Source organism: Xenia sp. Carnegie-2017, unplaced genomic scaffold (assembly GCF_021976095.1).
Source record: "Xenia sp. Carnegie-2017 unplaced genomic scaffold, XeniaSp_v1 HiC_scaffold_19, whole genome shotgun sequence".
Classification (NCBI taxonomy): Eukaryota; Metazoa; Cnidaria; class Anthozoa; order Malacalcyonacea; family Xeniidae; genus Xenia; species Xenia sp. Carnegie-2017.
The window spans coordinates 8,424,692-8,445,548 of record NW_025813481.1 but is presented as its reverse complement, the minus strand read 5'-3'; the positions used below and the strand labels follow the sequence as shown (position 1 = coordinate 8,445,548).

Below are 20,857 nucleotides of genomic sequence, written 5' to 3'. Positions count from 1 at the left end.
ATTGTCACACACCTTTCACACGCATTCTAGTAAAGACTAAGAGAAGTGCGCACCTTCACTTAAATCCATCCCTGAACGCAACTAATACCGCACTTGAGGGAGACACGCAAACGTCTGCAGTAAATAGAAAATCGTCTTCGTACATGTGAGAAATATTTTCTTTAATTTGGTAGAATTTATTCGGTCTTAACAACAACACCAGTTTATAAGTTTGAAGTAGGCATATTCGCAATAATTTGTTTCTAGAAATTCATATTGTTCTCATGAGAAGATGAAACGAGAAAGCAAGCCAGGCACAAGCAATCAAATACAGATGACAAAATTAAAAGAATCAATGTCACAATAGCATGAAGACATCTCAAATATTTTATATTCAAAAAGTAAACTGGGTTTTGTTTTCTTCTGACGCATGCAACTGCATACATTAGATGTTTTTGTGTCACCCAATACTGATTTGTTCAGTTTTTTTCCCTAAAATCAAGTTCAAACTTGCTCCGGTTGGCCTGCGTAATCGTTTTCATCCGTTTTTCATCACACCTCTCACAAATTGAGAAAAAATCAAAATTACGAAGCAAATATTTATCTTTTTGAGAGAGACACCGAACAAAGTTGACGTTACAAACAGTGGGAGGCATTTATGAACTACAAACACGCAACAAATGGAAGCATTTACGAAAAAAAATACACAACAAGTGGAAGTCCTACGCAGTCTTCGTCTATCTTACTTGTGGAATAACCACATGGACAAATTCATGATTCAATTTCACATAAACAAAAGCACAAACAACGTTGAATAACATCACAAAACGACAGCAATCTCAATGCATCTTTATATAAGTACTTATTAAGCGAATACCATAATCACGTGCGAAGGCTTTGGTCACGTGCGATTCGAATACATGTGAGCATTTTTGACAAGTCTAAAAATAATGAAATGCAAACATTAGCAATTCAGTCATTCAAAAGAGATGTAAAAATACGAAAAAATGTGGTGAAGGATTCTGGTTATCAGAAGCACATAAGAGAGTTTTAGCTTGACACTGACGGAAAACCGCAAAAAGTCACGTGATCATTGCTTAGCAGTTTACGTGGTAATTACTTTAACTGACCATTCCTGAATTGTATCAATATGCTGTTATAAAAGAACACACGTAGTATCTTCCTACGCAATCTTAATCATACTTAGCCATACGTAGGACACCTTAGCTATGCTTAGTTATACTTAGACCACCTCAGATATACTTAGTACTCTTTAGACAACCTTAGCTATACTTAGACCACCTCAGATATACTTAGTACTATTTAGACAACCTTAGCTATACTTAGACCACCTCAGATATACTTAGTACTATTTAGACAACCTTAGCTATACTTAGACCACCTCAGATATACTTAGTACTATTTAGACAACCTTAGCTATACTTAGACCACCTCAGATATACTTAGTACTCTTTAGACAACCTTAGCTATACTTAGACCACCTCAGATATACTTAGTACTCTTTAGACAACCTTAGCTATACTTAGACCACCTCAGATATACTTAGTACTATTTAGACAACCTTAGCTATACTTAGACCACCTCAGATATACTTAGTACTCTTTAGACAACCTTAGCTATACTTAGACCACCTCAGACATACTTAGTACTCTTTAGACAACCTTAGCTATACTTAGACCACCTCAGTTATAGTTAGTACTTTTAAACAACCTTAGCTATACTTAGACCACCTCAGACATACTTAGTACTCTTTAGACAACCTTAGCTATACTTAGACCACCTCAGTTATACTTAGTACTCTTTAGACAACCTTAGCTATACTTAGACCACCTCAGATATACTTAGTACTATTTAGACAACCTTAGCTATACTTAGACCACCTCGGATATACTTAGTACTCTTTAGACAACCTTAGCTATACTTAGACCACCTCAGATATACTTAGTACTCTTTAGACAACCTTGGCTATACTTAGACCACCTCAGACATACTTAGTACTCTTTAGACAACATTAGCTATACTTAGACCACCTCAGTTATACTTAGTACTCTTTAGACAACATTAGCTATACTTAGACCACCTCAGTTATACTTAGTACTCTTTAGACAACATTAGCTATACTTAGACCACCTCAGACATACTTAGTACTCTTTAGACAACATTAGCTATACTTAGACCACCTTAAAGACATAAGTACAGCTAATGTAAGCTGTATAAGCATATGTAAATATAGGGTAACGGCCATTCCCCTCACCTTCCCTCCAACCAAAAGTTAGAAGAATTGCCCTCCCCTAGCACCCTCTCCCATCAGTAATAACGTCTCTGGTACAATGTACTGTATAAAGCTATAATCTCGTACGGTCGTAAACTAACCTAAAGTGTTCTTCAATTACAGATAACTTATCATCACCAACATTACGACATAACACATCAACTACAATTTGAGCTTCTCTGTAATTCTTCTCGAGGATTTTGGGTGAACACGAAACAAAATCTTGACACACAACGGACAAAAACGACAACCTTGCAAGAAAAAAACTCACGATAACGAAATGAAATGAAATTAAAAAAAAAAGTAGAAACAGCGAGCAAGACTCTGGGGTTGACTGTTTTGATTAGCAATAAACAAAGTCAGTGTATAATGTTCGCCAATTCATAATGCTATTAACACAATCGATGATTACAACGAAGACCTCTAAACCAATGCACTTCTGAGGTAATTTATCCCGGACTATATTATCCACTATCCAGGGGCAGGAAGTCCAAATACCGCTGATTCACGCGATAGGAGCTTTTCAAGCGTACTTAAAAGTTATTATATTTTTCAGGAAAATGAATCTTTGCTATTTTTAATAGACGATTTTTTATATTGATTACTCAGTTTAAATCGCTGGTTTTGACCATTATCTTTCAAAGACAATAGCCAATAGAAAAATTATTTTACAGTGAGCAGCGTTATTACGGATTTGAGAAACTGTTTCCAGAGCAACACAATTGAAGAAGGATCGTGGTCTGCATTCATATAAAGCCTTCCACAATGACGGGCTCGACTTCGCCCATGGTTTTACCATCATTTTCAAATGCTGTTCAGTGAATTGGATCAACTACATGGCGCGTTCATTTGCTTTCTCAGAGATACTTAAAAACGGGGAATTCTTTAAAATTCTAGCAAGTTTTAGAGTGGAATGGCAACTTACCACATCGTGTAGGATTTAAAGTTATTTTCGTTTATATTCTTTGAGAGATCCGAAAGACGTTTCAACAGCGCAGCAAGGATTCGCAGCGTAAACTAGAAACAAAATATCGATATATTTACATATGAGGAAGGCAAAAGACGGATATACGATTACAGATCCATTCTATAAATTTACATAGACCAAACTTGGCCTCCTGGCAACGATACCACTCGCAATATGAAAACAAAGACCAGAACATACAAGACTTTTCGAAGCCTGGAATTTCAAAATCCTTTACCTTGTTACCAAGCAGATGCAGGACGGAATTATCAGCTTCCATGACATTGTTACGATGCTGAACGATTAATTCATAAGGAGTCGCATTAACTATGTCCACAACACCGTCACAGATGCTTTCTGTTTCATCTTGATACAAGTCTCTTTTAGTAAACACGCGAAGATTTCTCGTAATGGCTAGAGCAATTTCGAAACGCTGATCCTATGAAATAAGCATCGATCAGCAATCAAGAAATCAAAAATGTAGGTTTTGTGTTTGAACAGCCTTTTTGCAAACCGAGGAGAGCTTTTGGAGTACACGAAAGCAGATCAGTGCAAGCCCAAGACCGAAGGTCGAGGGTTGCACCTGCTCGAGAGTTCTTCACAAACATCTCCGAATCTCAGATGTTTGCATAAGCAAGTGAAAACACGAAAAACATCTTTATTTTCCTTTGCAAAATAACAAGAAAGCGAAACAGGTAAATTTAAAAAGAAACGTGTCGATTTTTCCTCTACCATTTATTCAGGATTGATTTGCAAATTCTCTTTGATTGATTAAATTGATTGAGCACATATCAGTCTGCACAGGCTATTCCAAACTCAGCTACAAACCAATCAGCGCATGCGTTCTACTGCAGACAAGTTCACACACGACTCATCGTTGCTCCCAAGAATCAAGCGAACCTTACCTGCTTAACAATGCGAAGAATTTTGCTCACCAATCTTCGACCTTTTCTTACTGAGAGTATTTGAAGCAAAGTGTCATCATTGTATCTAAAAAGGAATAACAATCAAAGGCGGGAAAGTTGAATAAACAATGAGTTACTTGTACTTATTCCCCCCTCCCCAGACTGCGAATGCTGCTCAGAAATAATCGTGTTCGCACGCCATAGTTAAAGTACGTAATTGATAAACAACTAAATTTTCCATCTGGAAAACGATAAACCAACCATTGTGGGCAAACTAAACCTGACGTCGCTGTGCTTAGAAATGGATATGTACAAAAACAATCAAGCTCGTGTCCTTCGATTGAAACCGGGATTTCCGAAGCCTTTAAATTTTTCTTGAGTAAGATGTAACCTCATCAAACAGTAATGCACAAATTACCAAATATGTGGTAAACTTTCACGAGGTGGGGGGGAGGGGGATTAAGTATCCACGGCAAATTACCAAACATGTCGTAAACTTTCACGAGGGGGGGATCAAGATAAAGTATTCACAGCAAAGGCAATGGGACTTTTCCAAACAAAATTTATCCAAACCTAGGAGCGGTAGAAGGGACACCAGGTAACGCTATTCATTGACGCTTATGATAGCAAATAATAAACAGATCAAAGTATTTTATTGTTGCACAACATACTGTGTAATACCCAACCTTTAATTCTTGCATAACATACTGTGTAATACCCAACCTTTAATTGTTGCATAACATACTGTGTAATACCGAACCTTTTATTGTTGTATAACACACTGTGTAATACAAAACTTTTTATTGTTGCATAACATACTGTGTAATACCCAACCTTTTATTGTTGCATAACATACTGTGTAATACCCAACCTTTAATTGTTGCATAACATACTGTGTAATACCCAACCTTTTATTGTTGCATAACATACTGTGTAATACCCAACTTTTCATTGTTGCATAACATGCTGTGTAATACCCAACATTTCATTGTTGCATAACATGTTGTGTAATACCCAACCTTTAATTGTGCATAACATACTGTGTAATACCCAACCTTTTATTGTTGCATAACATGCTGTGTAATACCCAATCTTTTATTGTTGCATAACATACTGTGTAATACCCAACCTTTTATTGTTGCATAACATACTGTGTAATACCCAACCTTTAATTGTTGCATAACATACTGTGTAATACCCAACCTTTTATTGTTGCATAACATACTGTGTAATACCCAACTTTTCATTGTTGCATAACATGCTGTGTAATACCCAACATTTCATTGTTGCATAACATGTTGTGTAATACCCAACATTTCATTGTTGCATAACATGTTGTGTAATACCCAACCTTTAATTGTGCATAACATACTGTGTAATACCCAACCTTTTATTGTTGCATAACATGCTGTGTAATACCCAATCTTTTATTGTTGCATAACATACTGTGTAATACCCAACCTTTTATTGTTGCATAACATACTGTGTAATACCCAACCTTTCATTGTTGCATAACATGTTGTGTAATAACCAACCTTTAATTGTTGCATAACATACTGTGTAATACCCAACCTTTAATTGTTGCATAACATGTTGTGTAATACCCAACCTTTATTTGTTGCATAACATGTTGTGTAATACCCAACCTTTTATTGTTGCATAACATACTGTGTAATACCCAACCTTTTATTGTTGCATAACATGTTGTGTAATACCCAACCTTTTATTGTTGCATAACATACTGTGTAATACCCAACCTTTTATTGTTGCATAACATGTTGTGTAATAATCAACCTTTAATTGTTGCATAACATACTGTGTAATACCCAACCTTTAATTGTTGCATAACATGTTGTGTAATACCCAACCTTTAATTGTTGCATAACATGTTGTGTAATACCCAACCTTTTATTGTTGCATAACATACTGTGTAATACCCAACCTTTTATTGTTGCATAACATGTTGTGTAATACCCAACCTTTTATTGTTGCATAACATACTGTGTAATACCCAACCTTTTATTGTTGCATAACATGTTGTGTAATAACCAACCTTTAATTGTTGCATAACATACTGTGTAATACCCAACCTTTTATTGTTGCATAACATACTGTGTAATACCCAACCTTTTATTGTTGCATAACATGTTGTGTAATAACCAACCTTTAATTGTTGCATAACATACTGTGTAATACCCAACCTTTAATTGTTGCATAACATGTTGTGTAATACCCAACCTTTAATTGTTGCATAACATGTTGTGTAATACCAACCTTTATTGTTGTATAACATGCTGTGTAATACCAACCTTTTATTGTTGCATAACATACTGTGTAATACCCAACTTTTTATTGTTGCATAACATACTGTGTACTACCCAACCTTTTAGTGTTGCATAACATACTGTGTAATACCCAACCTTTTATTGTTGTATAACATGCTGTGTAACACCCAACCTTTTATTGTTGCATGACATACTGTGTAATACCCAACCTTTTATTGTTGCATAACATACTGTGTAATACCCAACCTTTTATTGTTGCATAACATACTGTGTAATACCCAACCTTTTATTGTTCCATAACATGCTGTGTAATACCCAACCTTTTAGTGTTGTATAACATACTGTGTACTACCCAACCTTTTAGTGTTGCATAACATACTGTGTAATACCCAACCTTTTATTGTTGTATAACATGCTGTGTAATACCCAACCTTTTATTGTTGCATGACATACTGTGTAATACCCAACCTTTTATTGTTGCATAACATACTGTGTAATACCAACCTTTTATTGTTGCATAACATACTGTGTAATACCAACCTTTTATTGTTCCATAACATGCTGTGTAATACCCAACCTTTTAGTGTTGTATAACATACTGTGTAATACCCAACCTTTTAGTGTTGTATAACATACTGTGTACTACCCAACCTTTTAGTGTTGTATAACATACTGTGTAATACCCAACCTTTTAGTGTTGTATAACATACTGTGTAATACCAACCTTTTATTGTTATGTGTAATACCCAACCTTTTAGTGTTGTATAACATACTGTGTACTACCCAACCTTTTAGTGTTGCATAACATACTGTGTAATACCCAACCTTTTATTGTTGCATAACATACTGTGTAATACCCAACCTTTTATTGTTGCATAACATAATGTGTAATACCAACCTTTTATTGCATAACATACTGTGTAATACCCAACCTTTTATTGTTCCATAACATGCTGTGTAATACCCAACCTTTTAGTGTTGTATAACATACTGTGTAATACCCAACCTTTTAGTGTTGTATAACATACTGTGTACTACCCAACCTTTTAGTGTTGTATAACATACTGTGTAATACCCAACCTTTTAGTGTTGTATAACATACTGTGTAATACCCAACCTTTTATTGTTGCATAACATACTGTGTAATACCCAACCTTTTAGTGTTGTATAACATACTGTGTACTACCCAACCTTTTAGTGTTGCATAACATACTGTGTAATACCCAACTTTTATTGTTGCATAACATAATGTGTAATACCCAACCTTTTATTGTTGCATAACATACTGTGTAATACCCAACCTTTTAGTGTTGTATAACATACTGTGTACTACCCAACCTTTTAGTGTTGCATAACATACTGTGTAATACCCAACCTTTTATTGTTGCATAACATACTGTGTAATACCCAACCTTTTATTGTTGCATAACATACTGTGTAATACCCAACCTTTTATTTTTGCATAACATACTGTGTAATACCCAACCTTTTATTGGAATCTTTAGATGGCTTTAGTTGAAGCAAATCAAAACAACGCTGACATAATCTTTCTCGTCTTTCACGGAGTTGCGGTCTAAAATCAGTCATAAAATGCCTTGAAAACAATATTGTCCGTCCTTTGTCTAAATTTTCTGACACCACAATGAAAGAACAAGCATACCTGACGTCTAAAGGTACTTGCAGCACCATGCGTCCTAGTTCTTCAATAGGCAATATTTGATCGAAACCCTTTACAAAAAAACAATAGTTGTTAACAACTTTCAGTAAATCCTTTCCAATATTTTAGCAAATGAACAACAACAATACTTGTACACAAAACAAGACTTCGCTATTAGTGTATAGGTAATAGTATAGTTTCGAGTGCAATTACGGATAAATATGCACGAGTGAGTATTTTAAAGATTGCAACGAAATAGCGCGAGTCCTAACGACGAGCTCTATTTGCAGTCTTTAAAAAACTCATGGGTGCATGTTTATCCGTAATTGCACAAGAAACTATACTAAGCCGTTAATAACCGAGCGCGAGGTCTGTACGGAGAAATAACGGACCGAGGTGTTTTTGTACAGACTGAGCCCGTAGAGCGAGGTTTGTACAAAAAGACAGAGGTCCGATATTTCTCAGTAAAGACCGAGAAAGTGAGGTTATTAAAAGGTTTATTATATGGCATTATTTGACCTGAAACGAAGCTTGCTTTCTATCTCGTCCATGCTGTTTTTTACCGGTTGGCTTTCACTTTTCTAGTTTTCGTCCATAAAAAAATAAATCGTTTCAAATTGTATCGTCTGGATAGTTGAACTGTTTGCCAAATGTCTTTCCTTCGAATCACATTCGCAAATGGTTTTTTTTTCGTTTATTTTGCATTTTGCTGTTTGCATTACGAAATTTGTTTACATTTGACTTTAGAATTACGCGTTTTGGACCGTGGTCGATTACGGGAAAATAATGGACCGGCAAAAATGTTTCTGAGCCAATCAAAGAGCATCATTTTGCTGGAAGTGACGCTTGCCATATAATATTACTTAATAATAATATACTTTGAGATATTTCTTCATTGTACCGTCTAACTCAGTAGAACTCGCTTTTTTGTTTTTATCCTTTGCATTCTACATTCATTCTTGAACTTCAAGCGATTTACAATTGTGGAAATTCTTGTTTACTTACACCTGCCGCCATGGTTTTTTTAATTCAAAAGGAGTTTGTTTGGCTTTCACTGCTTTCTAGCCAATCAGGTTGCAATATTTACAGTGCAATTAAAATTTTCCACAGTGCAATTACAGCTTTTCAACAGTTCATTAACACATTTTACAGTGCAATTACAAATGAACTGCACTGCAATCAACCAATCAAAGTCGACAAATATCTCAAGGTATATTATTAGTCTCATAAAAACAGAAACGCAATTAGAAAACATTAAATTTCACCTTTTCTACGGTTAAAAGCAATTGATATTTCTTTTTCGTATCCTTGAGAGATCCAACCTAGGCATGACAAAATCACAAAAGATTGATTTATTTACAACGATAGCAATTTAAATAGCTAGTGTAGTGGCAGGAGGAGTAATTTAAATAGCTAGTGTAGTGGTAGGGGTAACTTAAATAGCTAGTGTAGTGGCAAGAGGGGAGTAATTTAAATAGCTAGTGTAGTGGTAGGGGGAGTAACTTAAATAGCTATTGTAGTGGTGGGGAGTAAAAATAGCTATTGTAGTGGTAGGGTAGCAAATAGCTACTGTAGTGGTTAAATAGCTATTGTGGTGGTAGGAATAAATAGCTATTGTAGTGGTGGGGGAGTAACAAATAGCTATTGTAGTGGTGGCAAATAGCTAGGTGGTGGGGAGTAACTTAAATAGCTACTGTAGTGGTAGGGGGAAGTAACTTAAATAGCTACTGTAGTGGTAGGAGGAAGTAACTTAAATAGCTACTGTAGTGGTGGGGGAGTGAAATAGCTAATGTAGTGGTAGCTACTGTAGTGGTAGGAAAAATAGCTACTGTAGTGGTAGATGAAATAGCTAGTGTAGTGGAATGAAATAGCTATTGTAGTGGTAGGAAGTGAAATAGCTACTGTAGTGGTAGGGAAGTGAAATAGCTACTGTAGTGGTGGGGAATGGAAATAGCTAAGTGGTGGGAGCTTAAATAGCTACTGTAGTGGTAGGGGGAAGTAACTTAAATAGCTAGTGTAGTGGTAAGGGAGTAATTTAAATAGCTACAGTATTAGTAGGAAGGGAGTAATTTTAATGGCTAGTGTAGTGGCAGGGGGGAGTAATTTAAATAGCTACAGTAGTGGTAGGGAGGGTAGAGTGAGTAGCCGAAATACCAACGTCTAAAAATCATCTAATAATTACTATTAAAAAAATGTAGTCAAAATTGCGAGTGTATATACCGGTCCTATAGGTTTGCCAGAATCACCCACTTGAACAACTTCTCGTGGATGGAATACAGACCCAACAGAGACTTGACCAAGAGATCCTTCGAACTTTGCTACATGAAGCAAAGAAACAAAATCAACTCTGTAAGACTTTCCCTTCAATGGATATCAAGGATTCATATAAATTTACTTGGTCTGTAGTTATGATCTTGTTTTGTCACGTGTGGTAACGTCATCTCGATATCTTTGTTCACGTGTCTAGATTCAGCGACCACTCCAGTTGAATTCTCCGATCGCTCTTTGGCCAAACGACGTCTTTCGAATGTCTAAACAGGACACGATTTAAAACCCTTGCCATAAATAGAATATCGGTGCTCAGAGTAAACAGATGACTGCTTATAGGATGTCGTAGATATGAAGGGCGAACTCGGTGAGTCTCAATTTTTAACATGGAATGGCGTCTTATCATTCCTCATTGCCTTATGCAGAGTAAATATCTACTTAATATGAAATGGATCGTTCGACTGCGTAGTAAGAAGATGTTGGGGGTAATAGCTGAACTTATTGAAGGTGGGAAGATGGCGGCAGGTAGGCTTAATGTGTGGTAGTAGGTAGGCTTAATGTGCGGAGGTAAGTAGGCTTAATGTGTGGTAGTAGGTATGTAGGCTTAATGTGTGGTAGTGGGTAGGCTGTTTGGTGATAGGTCGACTTAATGTGTTGTGATAGGTAGGCTGTTTGGTGATAGGTAGACTTAATGTGTTGTGATAGGTAGGCTGTTTGGTGATAGGTAGACTTAATGGGGTGTGGTAGGTAGGCTGTTTGGTGATAGTTAGGTTTAATGTGTGGTAGTAGGTAGGTTGTGTGGTGATAGGCAGACTTAATCTGTAGTATTAGGCAGGCTGTTTGGTGATAGGTAGGTTTAATGTGTGGTATTAGGTAGGTTGTTTGGTGGTAGGTAGGTATAATGAGTGGTGAAAGAGGAGCGGTGTAGGTAGACTTAAAATCTGAGGTGGATACATGAAGTTGGGGTAGGTAAGCTTATTGTGTAGTAGAAAGATGGAGTTAGGTAGGTTAAGTACGCTTGATATTTTTACAGCAAAAACTATTCGTAATACTTACATGGAAATAATAATCATCGAGTTCCGGTTTATCACTAGTCAACTGCATCAGTTGTATCCTTATTATCCAATCCTTTTCCTTTGCCGTCATTAATGTGCCTGAATCATTATCATCATCGTCATCGCTACCCACGTAGTACTGAGGAACGTATCGATGACTCGCGGACTCGGTCAGGTAACTTTGTTGACGTCGTCGATTGTCATGGTTGCGACCGCCACGCACGTGATCCCACGATGCGTTCCGCGATTGGGAGGCAATGAAGCGGCCATGTTGGGCGGCCATGTTAGGGGAAGGGCGGCGATTAACGTGTCCTATGCGCAAATGATGTACTTCATGTCGACATAAAATTAATGTAACTATATTTAAGACGTAGGGAGAGTAGGGTGGGAGCACTGATCTCGAAATAAGACTGGATCAAGCATCTAGCACAAAAGTTGAAGACAAAAATTAAGGAGCGCCACCATTACTAAGGGACCAACTTGCGAAAACAAGTAGCAAATGTAACGTGGATTTATACGAGAATAATGAAGAATTTTCAACACGTAACTACATGAACATAATTAAGAGATAAATCAGTTTATGAAAGAGCTAAAAATACGATGAAATATGATGAAATATGATCAAAATGCAGCGATTTTTGTCATCGGTAACTCTACTGTGGTATGGAAAAACTATGGAAAATAGCCCACAACTGAATGGAAATACCTAGAATCGTCGGAATCGTAGTTCAGAAATACTAGTTGATCAAATATTCTCATTTAAGATCACAAACTGACCAATCCTTTCAAATTACAAGCCTTTCTTATGAGTGATTCGGAGTGAAACCTGTTTGCAAACTGTTGTTATAAAATTGATTATTCTTTCTGACTCTCTTCACTATCGCCCGAAGGTTGTTTTTCACCTTCTGCATCATTTTAAAACATGATTTTGCTAAATTTTTCATAGTTTTTCTATTTCGAGATCAGTGGGGGGTTGTAGGAAGGAGGTACCAAGCATTTTAAATTTTTACTTTACATCTGTGGGGGGTTGTAGGAAGGAGGTACCAAGCATTTTAAATTTTACATTACATCAGTGGGGGTTGTAGGAAGGAGGTACCAAGCATCTTAAATTTTTACTTTACATCAGTGGGGGGTTGTAGGAAGGAGGTGACAAGCATTTTAAATTTTTACATTACATCAGTGGGGGGTTGTAGGAAGGAGGTACCAAGCATTTTAAATTTTTACTTTACAACATTACTCGTGGTCAATAGCGGCCTCCTTCCGCGCAAATTTTTAAAAATGCGTAAAATATCTGACTGTGTTGAGAGTGTAACATTGATTACCATTGATCAATAGGATTCTGGTATTTGGTCAGGGGGAGAGATGATGAGCTTTCACAAACAAGTATTTTGCTTTGAAATAATGCAACTCCCTTTCAGAAGATATTCCTCAGATAATTCGTTTTGGTGAAATTTGTGTGTCCATTACGCATACATACCTGGATCGGAGTGATAAAAAGGCCTTTGTAAACGAGGTGCAAGTTGGTGGTGAGGGTTATTCGAGATAGGATGAGGAAAACCCATCCTCTGTTTCATCATCGCCGAGTAAATTACCTGAGCTTGAGTTGCGGCGAGATTAGGGTGCACGGGAGGAATTGGGCGTGGCTGGTTATACGGAGTGGAGTGCAAAAGGTGTGGAGACTTAATGAAAAAAAATATTGCATCACTTATTGCTTAACCATAGAGAATTCTTATTGAGTATATAGCAAGTGTATGATTGTAAAGTCAAAAAGTATGATCACTTTTCAATCCATCTTTCCGACGATAGACGTACGTGTCAAAAATACGAGATCAAATTACAAAATTCGGACAATCAAATGGTCGGACATAGTATTGATGAGTTCGATACGCATTTATCAAAACAAGCTAAGAAGACAAAGAGCACGCCAAAAATATATGATTGAAAATTTGCTCAGCGCATCTACAAGCACCAATTTCAAAGCTCGCTCTGTCACAAATTAATTGAGAATTAATCTGAGCATGCGTAGTCAACTCCACCAGCTACGTAGTCAACTCCGTGATGAACGAAAGCAGCCATGGGCTTCCTGGAAAAAAGTTTCTTTTCTAACGATAGTTTTTATAAAGATAAAATTAATAAGCCAAACCATTTGTATCGTCTAAATTGAACCCTTATATGTCCTAAAATTTTAATTCACTTTGGATGATAAATTTCTTTTTACCTTACAACATTTTCATGATTCAATCTAGAAAGACACTTCACTTGTCGAGTAATTTTGCGATTAAACAGTACACTTTTCGGATTCAAAGGACTTCTTTTGATCTCAAAGAGACAGCCGTCCAATTTATTACGCAAATGCATGTAGTATGCATTTCGTTGTAAGAAACTACCCTACCTAAGAATATCCATATCCGTATTTAGCTGCATCGAGCGAAGAACATTGCAAGTCATATAGTTTTTTTAACTGTTATTTTTATATTTATGATTCGATCTATCATGACATTTGAGATGAGATTCATGACTACCTTTGAATACAATAACATACGTTCATAAGACAATGTTTTATGTTATCATTTAGCGTCATCGTAATTTTATACATTAAATTTATAGCTATAATTCAAAATTCCATTTTCACGTATATAACTTGTAAATGAGTCTGAAAAGCCAGTTTTCGGGAGATTTCATCCATCAATAATAATAATAGTGATAAGTAAAAAACAGTTCAAAAATTTGTATGGCTTGCTTTTTTGCGCTTTATGCAGCTGGAATCCATCCTGGATATTCTTAAGTCACGCCGTAAAGGCCCGTAACAATCCTTACAAAAAAGTCGCGAGCGCGAAAACATGCCAGTTATGCAAGCTTTCCTTCGATCGTTATGCTTTTTTCTAACCCAAAATGGTTAATATTTACTGTTATGCCTTCTGACTTAATAAATAATCCTTCTGAATAACTAGAATCACATACACTAATGCCCTAAAACTGAAAAACATCTCCAAACTATTTTATTGCCACTATCCTACATATACAGTACTATGTCCGACCATTTGATTGTCCGAATTTTGTAATTTCATCCCGTATTTTTGACAAGTGTGTCTACCGTCGGAAAGGTGGATTGACCATAGAGAATTTCTACGGAGTATATAGTAAATGTAGAATTGAAAAGTCAATGAGTGTTTTTACATGATGCGAAGATGTTACCCCGACATTGATGTTAGGCAGAAAACCAGGAGGAGGTCGGATTACTTTTGGCCGAGCATCAACAAAGTTTGGTAGGACACTGGGACCCTGACTTATCTTCTCTAAATCCTGCACGCGAATAGGTTGAGGAATTCGCTTAGGCAAAGCCGACACGATCGCTTCATCCTAGCAACACATGTATTGAAGCAAGTCAGTTACGCTACACTTCATTTACCAACGGTTTATCTGATTACATTGCAACCAACTTTCTACATCGTCAAGAAAACTAAAGTAATGAATTCCATTCAATAAACCACCACTTTGCATCGGATGCAGCTTCAGATCTATACCATGGACGGATTTTCATATTTTTTGCAGGGATGGTGCTAAAAATTTTAGGGGTGGGTGGGGTGACGTAAGACAAAGTAAGGGTCGGGATTTTAGTGGCGATCTGGAAGTGCAGCAACCGAAGGTAGTATAGAAAATTGAAAAATTTCCCCAAAAAACCTAGTTCAACAATACCACTGATTGTTTAGCTAAAAATGAGGGAGATAAAATGTTTCCTACAAGAGTGAAGAATTTATTTAGGGAGGTAAATTCTTAGGTTTGGGGGGTACCCCAACCCCAGAAAATCCATCCATGGTCTGTATAAGCTGAAAGATATTCTTTGACACTCACCTCTAAAACAGGAGAATACAACTTCTCCTTATCGTCATTCATGTGATTTGCACATTTCTCTTCCGACAATTCATTCTTCTCGCCACTAGAAGGTGATGCCCAAATATTGCGATTCGGTGAAAGCTGCACATAGAAAAAACAGAGAAGGTTCTATTATGAACTTGATGTAGGAAGCAAAATCCTACAAAATCCATACACTTTGTAAATCAATCTACTGAGTGGATAGTCTAATCGACGTGATCATCACGAATCATAAAATCGACTTTTTATGTCATACACGAGATTCGATAATCGTTTATGAGCGAAAAATAATGATAAAATCTATTACAATATCATATTATTTTATTTTAAACCAGCAATCGTTAACAGAGTATCACAGGAAAGTTTGTGTGTGTGTGTGTGTTGTGCCTGCAAAGCATTAATTCTACAAATTTGCTACACATTACCAAATCCGTTAAACCGTAGGGTGACTGAAGTGGAGAGCCCACATTGCTGCTATGTTTTGGTGATGTTGGCCAAAGGGCCTCGATTGTTTCAGCATTTCGTAGTGGTGTTTCAGGGTTCTATAAAAAAAAACGGCAAATTATTCAAGTCAAGTGTGCGGTGATGGAAATGCACGAAATCCGCGCAAGAATGTACTATTTAATGAACTGAAAGAAGAATAAGATTCACTGTCTATTTCATGCATTTCATTGATATTGAAAGCATTGTAGCAAACAGCTATCACATATTTCTGACACACGTTCAAATTTCTTTACTTCTTTGCACTTTGAGATGATATTTGAAGCGTTTAATTTTATATGTACATCGTCAAAACAAGGCTAAAGTCCGATCCCCAGATTTCTTGCAAACACAAACATTAAAACTAACTGACAAGGTATGTCTTTACGACGGTTTATGTCATACAACGATGAAACGATAAGGACAGGCGCAAAATATTCGAAAAGCACTCAAATTGATTGTGGCCAAAACTTGGTCATATCATTGTTTCAAAACTAAACAGTCTATTATCACAATAAGATAATGGCATAAATAAAATTTTTAACCAAACTAATGAATGCATGCACAAGCAGTTTCTTAAAGATGCACATGGGTCAATTGTCGAAAAAAATATTATGGACTGTAATCTCAAGACAAAATGCTCTTCCTCAATATGTCTAAATATACCTTTGTAGAAGATGAAATATCAATATCATCCAGTTTTGACATGGCTAGAGCCATTTTTTCCTATGGGTGATAAAATTTGTTAAAATGTATAACATACATGATACATAAGAGCATCTATATCCTATTGCTAATGATGTATTGACTATACTACTTGCTATCATGGTAAGACTGAGATGTTCCTGGTACATTTTCAATGAGAAACAGTTTGAATTTATCAAGATTTTCTGAGGTTGAACTTATCCTCAATATCTCATTTCATAAAGCAATAGGAGCAGGGGTTGATGCATAATGATCTAGTGCAATTGCACTGGTTTGGATCAAAATTTTTGGTGGCTGCTTGTTGCCATGCCATGTCAGACCTTTTTTGTGAAATTCTGCTTACTTTTTGGTATGACTAGATATTTTTTGAAGTGTTCAACCAAATGTGAACATCAATCACAATTGCTTTGGCTCAATTGTTTGGTTTATTAATATTTTTTAGAAAAATAAGCATCTGTCCTGAAATTCGACCAACCAAGGCTACAAAAAGTGCACTGTCTCCCCTAAATCCACCCCTAAATTGGAGTAGATTCTTTCTCTTAATCAAACTTTGGACCCTTTTTCTACCAACAGCATGCAATCGCCAACAATAGACAAAATGCTTGGAATATCCAAATATTAGCCATAACTTTGGCACAAAAACCATGGGTTAATACCAACCAATAATGCTATGGCAAATACTGCAACATGCACATGACGTACAAGATGTTAGCAACAAGCTCATGAAAAAATCTTGAGCTCAACACACAAAACATTTGAATAATAGAAACCTCATCTTGAATATTTGAAGGTGCTTCATCGAAGGGCAGACTTCCATTTGTGGGTGCCTTTTGCTCCCTCTTCCACCTTTCAAATTCATCAACTTTGCTGCTGTTGGGGTCTTCTAACCATTCAGATTCTGAAAATTCACAAATATGGAGATAAGTAGCATTGATTATATACAGAATAAAAAAGAGGGCGAGCGACCGGTGTATGCCACAACAAAGTATGAATTCATAATCAGTCAACCTATCTCAAAAAATAACAAAATAATAACGAATTATTATGTTGAGGTTTTTATGAACGCATTCGGACTTCCAAAGTGATAAGCTGTTGAACAAAAAACGTATTCTGGTTGGACCACGATACAACTGGAACAGTATGTACAAACCCATTAAAGAGTCTGAGCCGAAGGTTTCGTCGTTTAACACATCAAGACTTTCATTTTCTTCCACAGGACACAGCATGTTGCTCTTCGTCAAATCATTCCCAGGATTGTCCTTCAAATATTTTGACAAGAATTCACTTTATTTTATTCGAAACAACGAGGGAAACGCTAAAGACAACTTTTACCTGTTCTGACTTTTCGAAACCAAAATCCGCCATGTTGGGTCAATCGTCATTTGTTCTTTGGGGGACTGGAAACGAGACGTGGTTGCGCGATGTATAGTCACAGGGTAATAGTTTCTCTTGGTCTTTTGTCGACGTTCGAACTGTGATCTGCGTTATAGAATTGCTTTATACGTACAGTATTCATAATTCATCTCCCCGTGATGGCACTTTGCAGCGATGGTTTACTCGGGCAACCATCGTCAATACATCGAAGGCATTAAAGCTCTTCAAATCGGGGACATTAAATTTTGCAAACAATTTTCAGGCAGCTCAGAATCCATCATTGCGCATGTGATGCACATACCTTTGTAATGCCCCTTTGTATACCCTTCATCTCCTGATGTGGGACAATGCGGGGTTGGGCGTTTGACTTTAATATTACGAAGAAGTAGAAATAGAAATAATTTTACATGTTTAGTCTTTCACGCTTTTCCTGTGTAATTGTTAATGTTAATGACTCGATGGGTCACGAAACGGTCGAAGAATCGAGTTCAACACGGATCCTTTTCTTCGGAGCGTTTTATCACCAAGTTCCACGTACTTTTAACGAATAATCTCCCCCCCCCCCAAAAAAAAAATCCAGGCCGAATTCAATTTCCTTTTTTTTTACAGCGAATGTCTTTAAATCCTTGTGCCTTGCCGTTCCTTACAGAAAGAACTTCAAGAAACCCTTCCGTTACAAAGCGTCATCTAATCGGTTCAAAAGGAGTTGGACAGCTCATAGACTCAAGTATGAAACTTGTCCTAAACCATTCATTGATCTTACTTTAATTTAAATTATGAATTTAATTTTAATTTGGTGCCAAATAAGCAATTAAATTCTATTAGAACATTTGCAAAGCTTGGGATTAAATTTCATCTTGAAGATAGGGTAAAATTCATATTGCATCAAACAATTAATAAGCTGTTAGCGTTTAAGAATTGTTTTATAAAATAACAACAAGAGAGCAACGCTGTAAGCTTTACCCTCCCAAGCGAAAGAAGCCGTAAAGTTTAGTGAACACCGAAGTCAAAACCACGACAACATATAGAGTTACGGCGAGGTTATTGAAAAATCACCAATCTTGATTTAAGTTTGCATTTAAAAGACCAGAAATGCAATCCAAATCAATTTAGGCAATAGACCATCTTTGTTTTCAGGTATGTTCAAACGAAAGTCTCACAACAGCAATGACGATAGCAAATTTCAATTTCCGTGTTTTCAATTTCCTGATCCAAACACGGGCATCGACCAATCAGAGAACACGTTCTGCTTACGTTGCAGTATGATTTACGTGCAGTGAGAAACGTGCATGCAATAGAACTCGCTAAATATCTTGTGTATATACGTTTTTACTTTGCACTTTACCAAAACGAACACGCCACAATATAATTACTTACAAAACATCCTAAAATACTTCCTTTCATACAGCAAGATATAGTTAATAACGAATGATACTTGATATTGAGAATGATTAATAGATATCTATTAGAGGTATTTTTACATCTTCACAAGAGGAAATTTTTGTACTATTTTCAAAATGTCGAATGAACTTTCTACTGTCAGGGATGACCGGGGACACCAGAATAGACTCCCCAAGGATTGTACGGCTCAACGTAATTACATTTGTCTTTGCCTCCAGCTGCTGTAAGAAAACAGAGCATACAATGAGTTCAAAAGCACCCAAAGTATGTATGCACACAAAGAACTACAATACTTACAAGTGCACTCAAATGGGAAACAACATTTGTTCAAGCCTTCTCCACACTTGTCACCTATAAGACCGCAACCTAGGTTACCCAAAAGATTTATCGGTATTTGTATGCCTTCACCTGTCTCTGGAGCGACCGCAGGATTGTCTGTTCCAAAATGACATTGCTGTATGTTGTCTTATCGAAAGATAAAAAAAAAACATGTTGAAAAACGCAGTCAGCAGCACTATGTACACTTTGCTAATTATGCAAGAAAAATAGAATGATGAAACGGTTGTAAAAACCTACTATAAAAAACACATCTGTAAGGTTGACAGCAATCTTCCATCGTTGTGCAATTCATGTAAATTTCATTGCATTCGGGTTCTTCGACAGAATCACTGGGGGGTAGGGAGGGGATAACTGCACCTAATTAAGAGAATCATATTACACAAAATGAGATGTCTATAATTGGTAAAACAATCGATGACCTCGAATCCTCGATTGGTCATACGCATCATGCAATACAGAAGAACGAATGAATATTTTACGAATGAAAAAGCTTTAATAAAGTAAATCTAACTGTAAGAGCATTTTTCAAGCCAATTAAAGAAACTTTCTTGATAGTTTTAGCTGTGTACGGTAATGACCTGATCTCCAATGTTAAAATGTACGTTACTAGGATCATTAAAACTTAAAATTGATTGAGAGACCTTCTCTCGTACAATCCAGTCAAAATACAATAGCACGCACGCTATTTGTTTTAGAGTAAAGGTTTCGTTATCTTTGAAAACGTAATTTCACTATTAAGTGCTTCAAATAGCAAGGGAAAACTTTTAGCTTAACGTTCCCGAGTGACGTAAAAATGAAACTGAGTTTAGCTTCGAACGAAGAAGCTCTTTCAGTCCGAAGCACAAGATTCACATAATTTGCGTGTTGCCATTCATACAAACATGTCAAATGTTTCGATAGAGATGTTTTGCGCACAACTTCTAAACAAAAAACCATTGCAATACACAAAGACGAACTACGCAGTTATATACATTCATGTTACATTATTTTTTTCAACACAGTTACAGAATAAAGACGCAAACTACTTACCATGTGCAAACACGAAGATGACTATCGCCAATAAAGTTAACTCTCTGTACATTTCTACGAAAATTCGTTTTTGCCAAAATTCTTTTTTGCTTATGTAACGTCACCACGATCACCACAACTTGTTTATAATGAGCAATTGCGACGCTTATTTTATAACCACTGCAAGCGACATAGGATCCGTTATTGTGATGTCATTCTACACCTATTTTGGCGTTACCCACGAATATCCGGGATTGGCTAATTCATACTC

The 20,857-nt window shown here is 36.5% G+C and overlaps 1 protein-coding gene across 2 annotated transcripts; it reads right to left on the bottom strand.

Moving 5' to 3' along the window:
- Positions 1-140: 140 nt before the first annotated feature.
- On the bottom strand, positions 141-20,764 carry LOC124438239 (protein PAT1 homolog 1-like). 2 transcript variants are annotated; one of them, XM_046988256.1, is made up of 22 exons: positions 20,608-20,764; positions 19,816-19,935; positions 19,537-19,704; positions 17,797-19,460; positions 17,615-17,723; positions 17,235-17,362; positions 16,426-16,485; positions 15,705-15,821; positions 15,259-15,381; positions 14,584-14,766; positions 12,884-13,085; positions 11,408-11,718; positions 10,479-10,614; positions 10,304-10,401; positions 9,349-9,405; positions 8,087-8,154; positions 7,913-7,999; positions 4,142-4,226; positions 3,475-3,675; positions 3,198-3,289; positions 2,374-2,523; positions 141-920 (listed from the first exon to the last, which is right to left on the bottom strand). In XM_046988256.1, exons 4-22 carry the CDS (start codon positions 17,827-17,829, stop codon positions 881-883), a joined length of 2,280 nt encoding a protein of 759 aa, XP_046844212.1. In that variant the 5' UTR covers positions 17,830-19,460; positions 19,537-19,704; positions 19,816-19,935; positions 20,608-20,764; the 3' UTR covers positions 141-880. The 2 variants fall into 2 exon arrangements, with proteins under 2 accessions (XP_046844212.1, XP_046844213.1); XM_046988257.1 differs by having other exon boundaries at positions 14,602-14,766.
- Between the last annotated feature and the right edge of the window lie 93 nt (positions 20,765-20,857).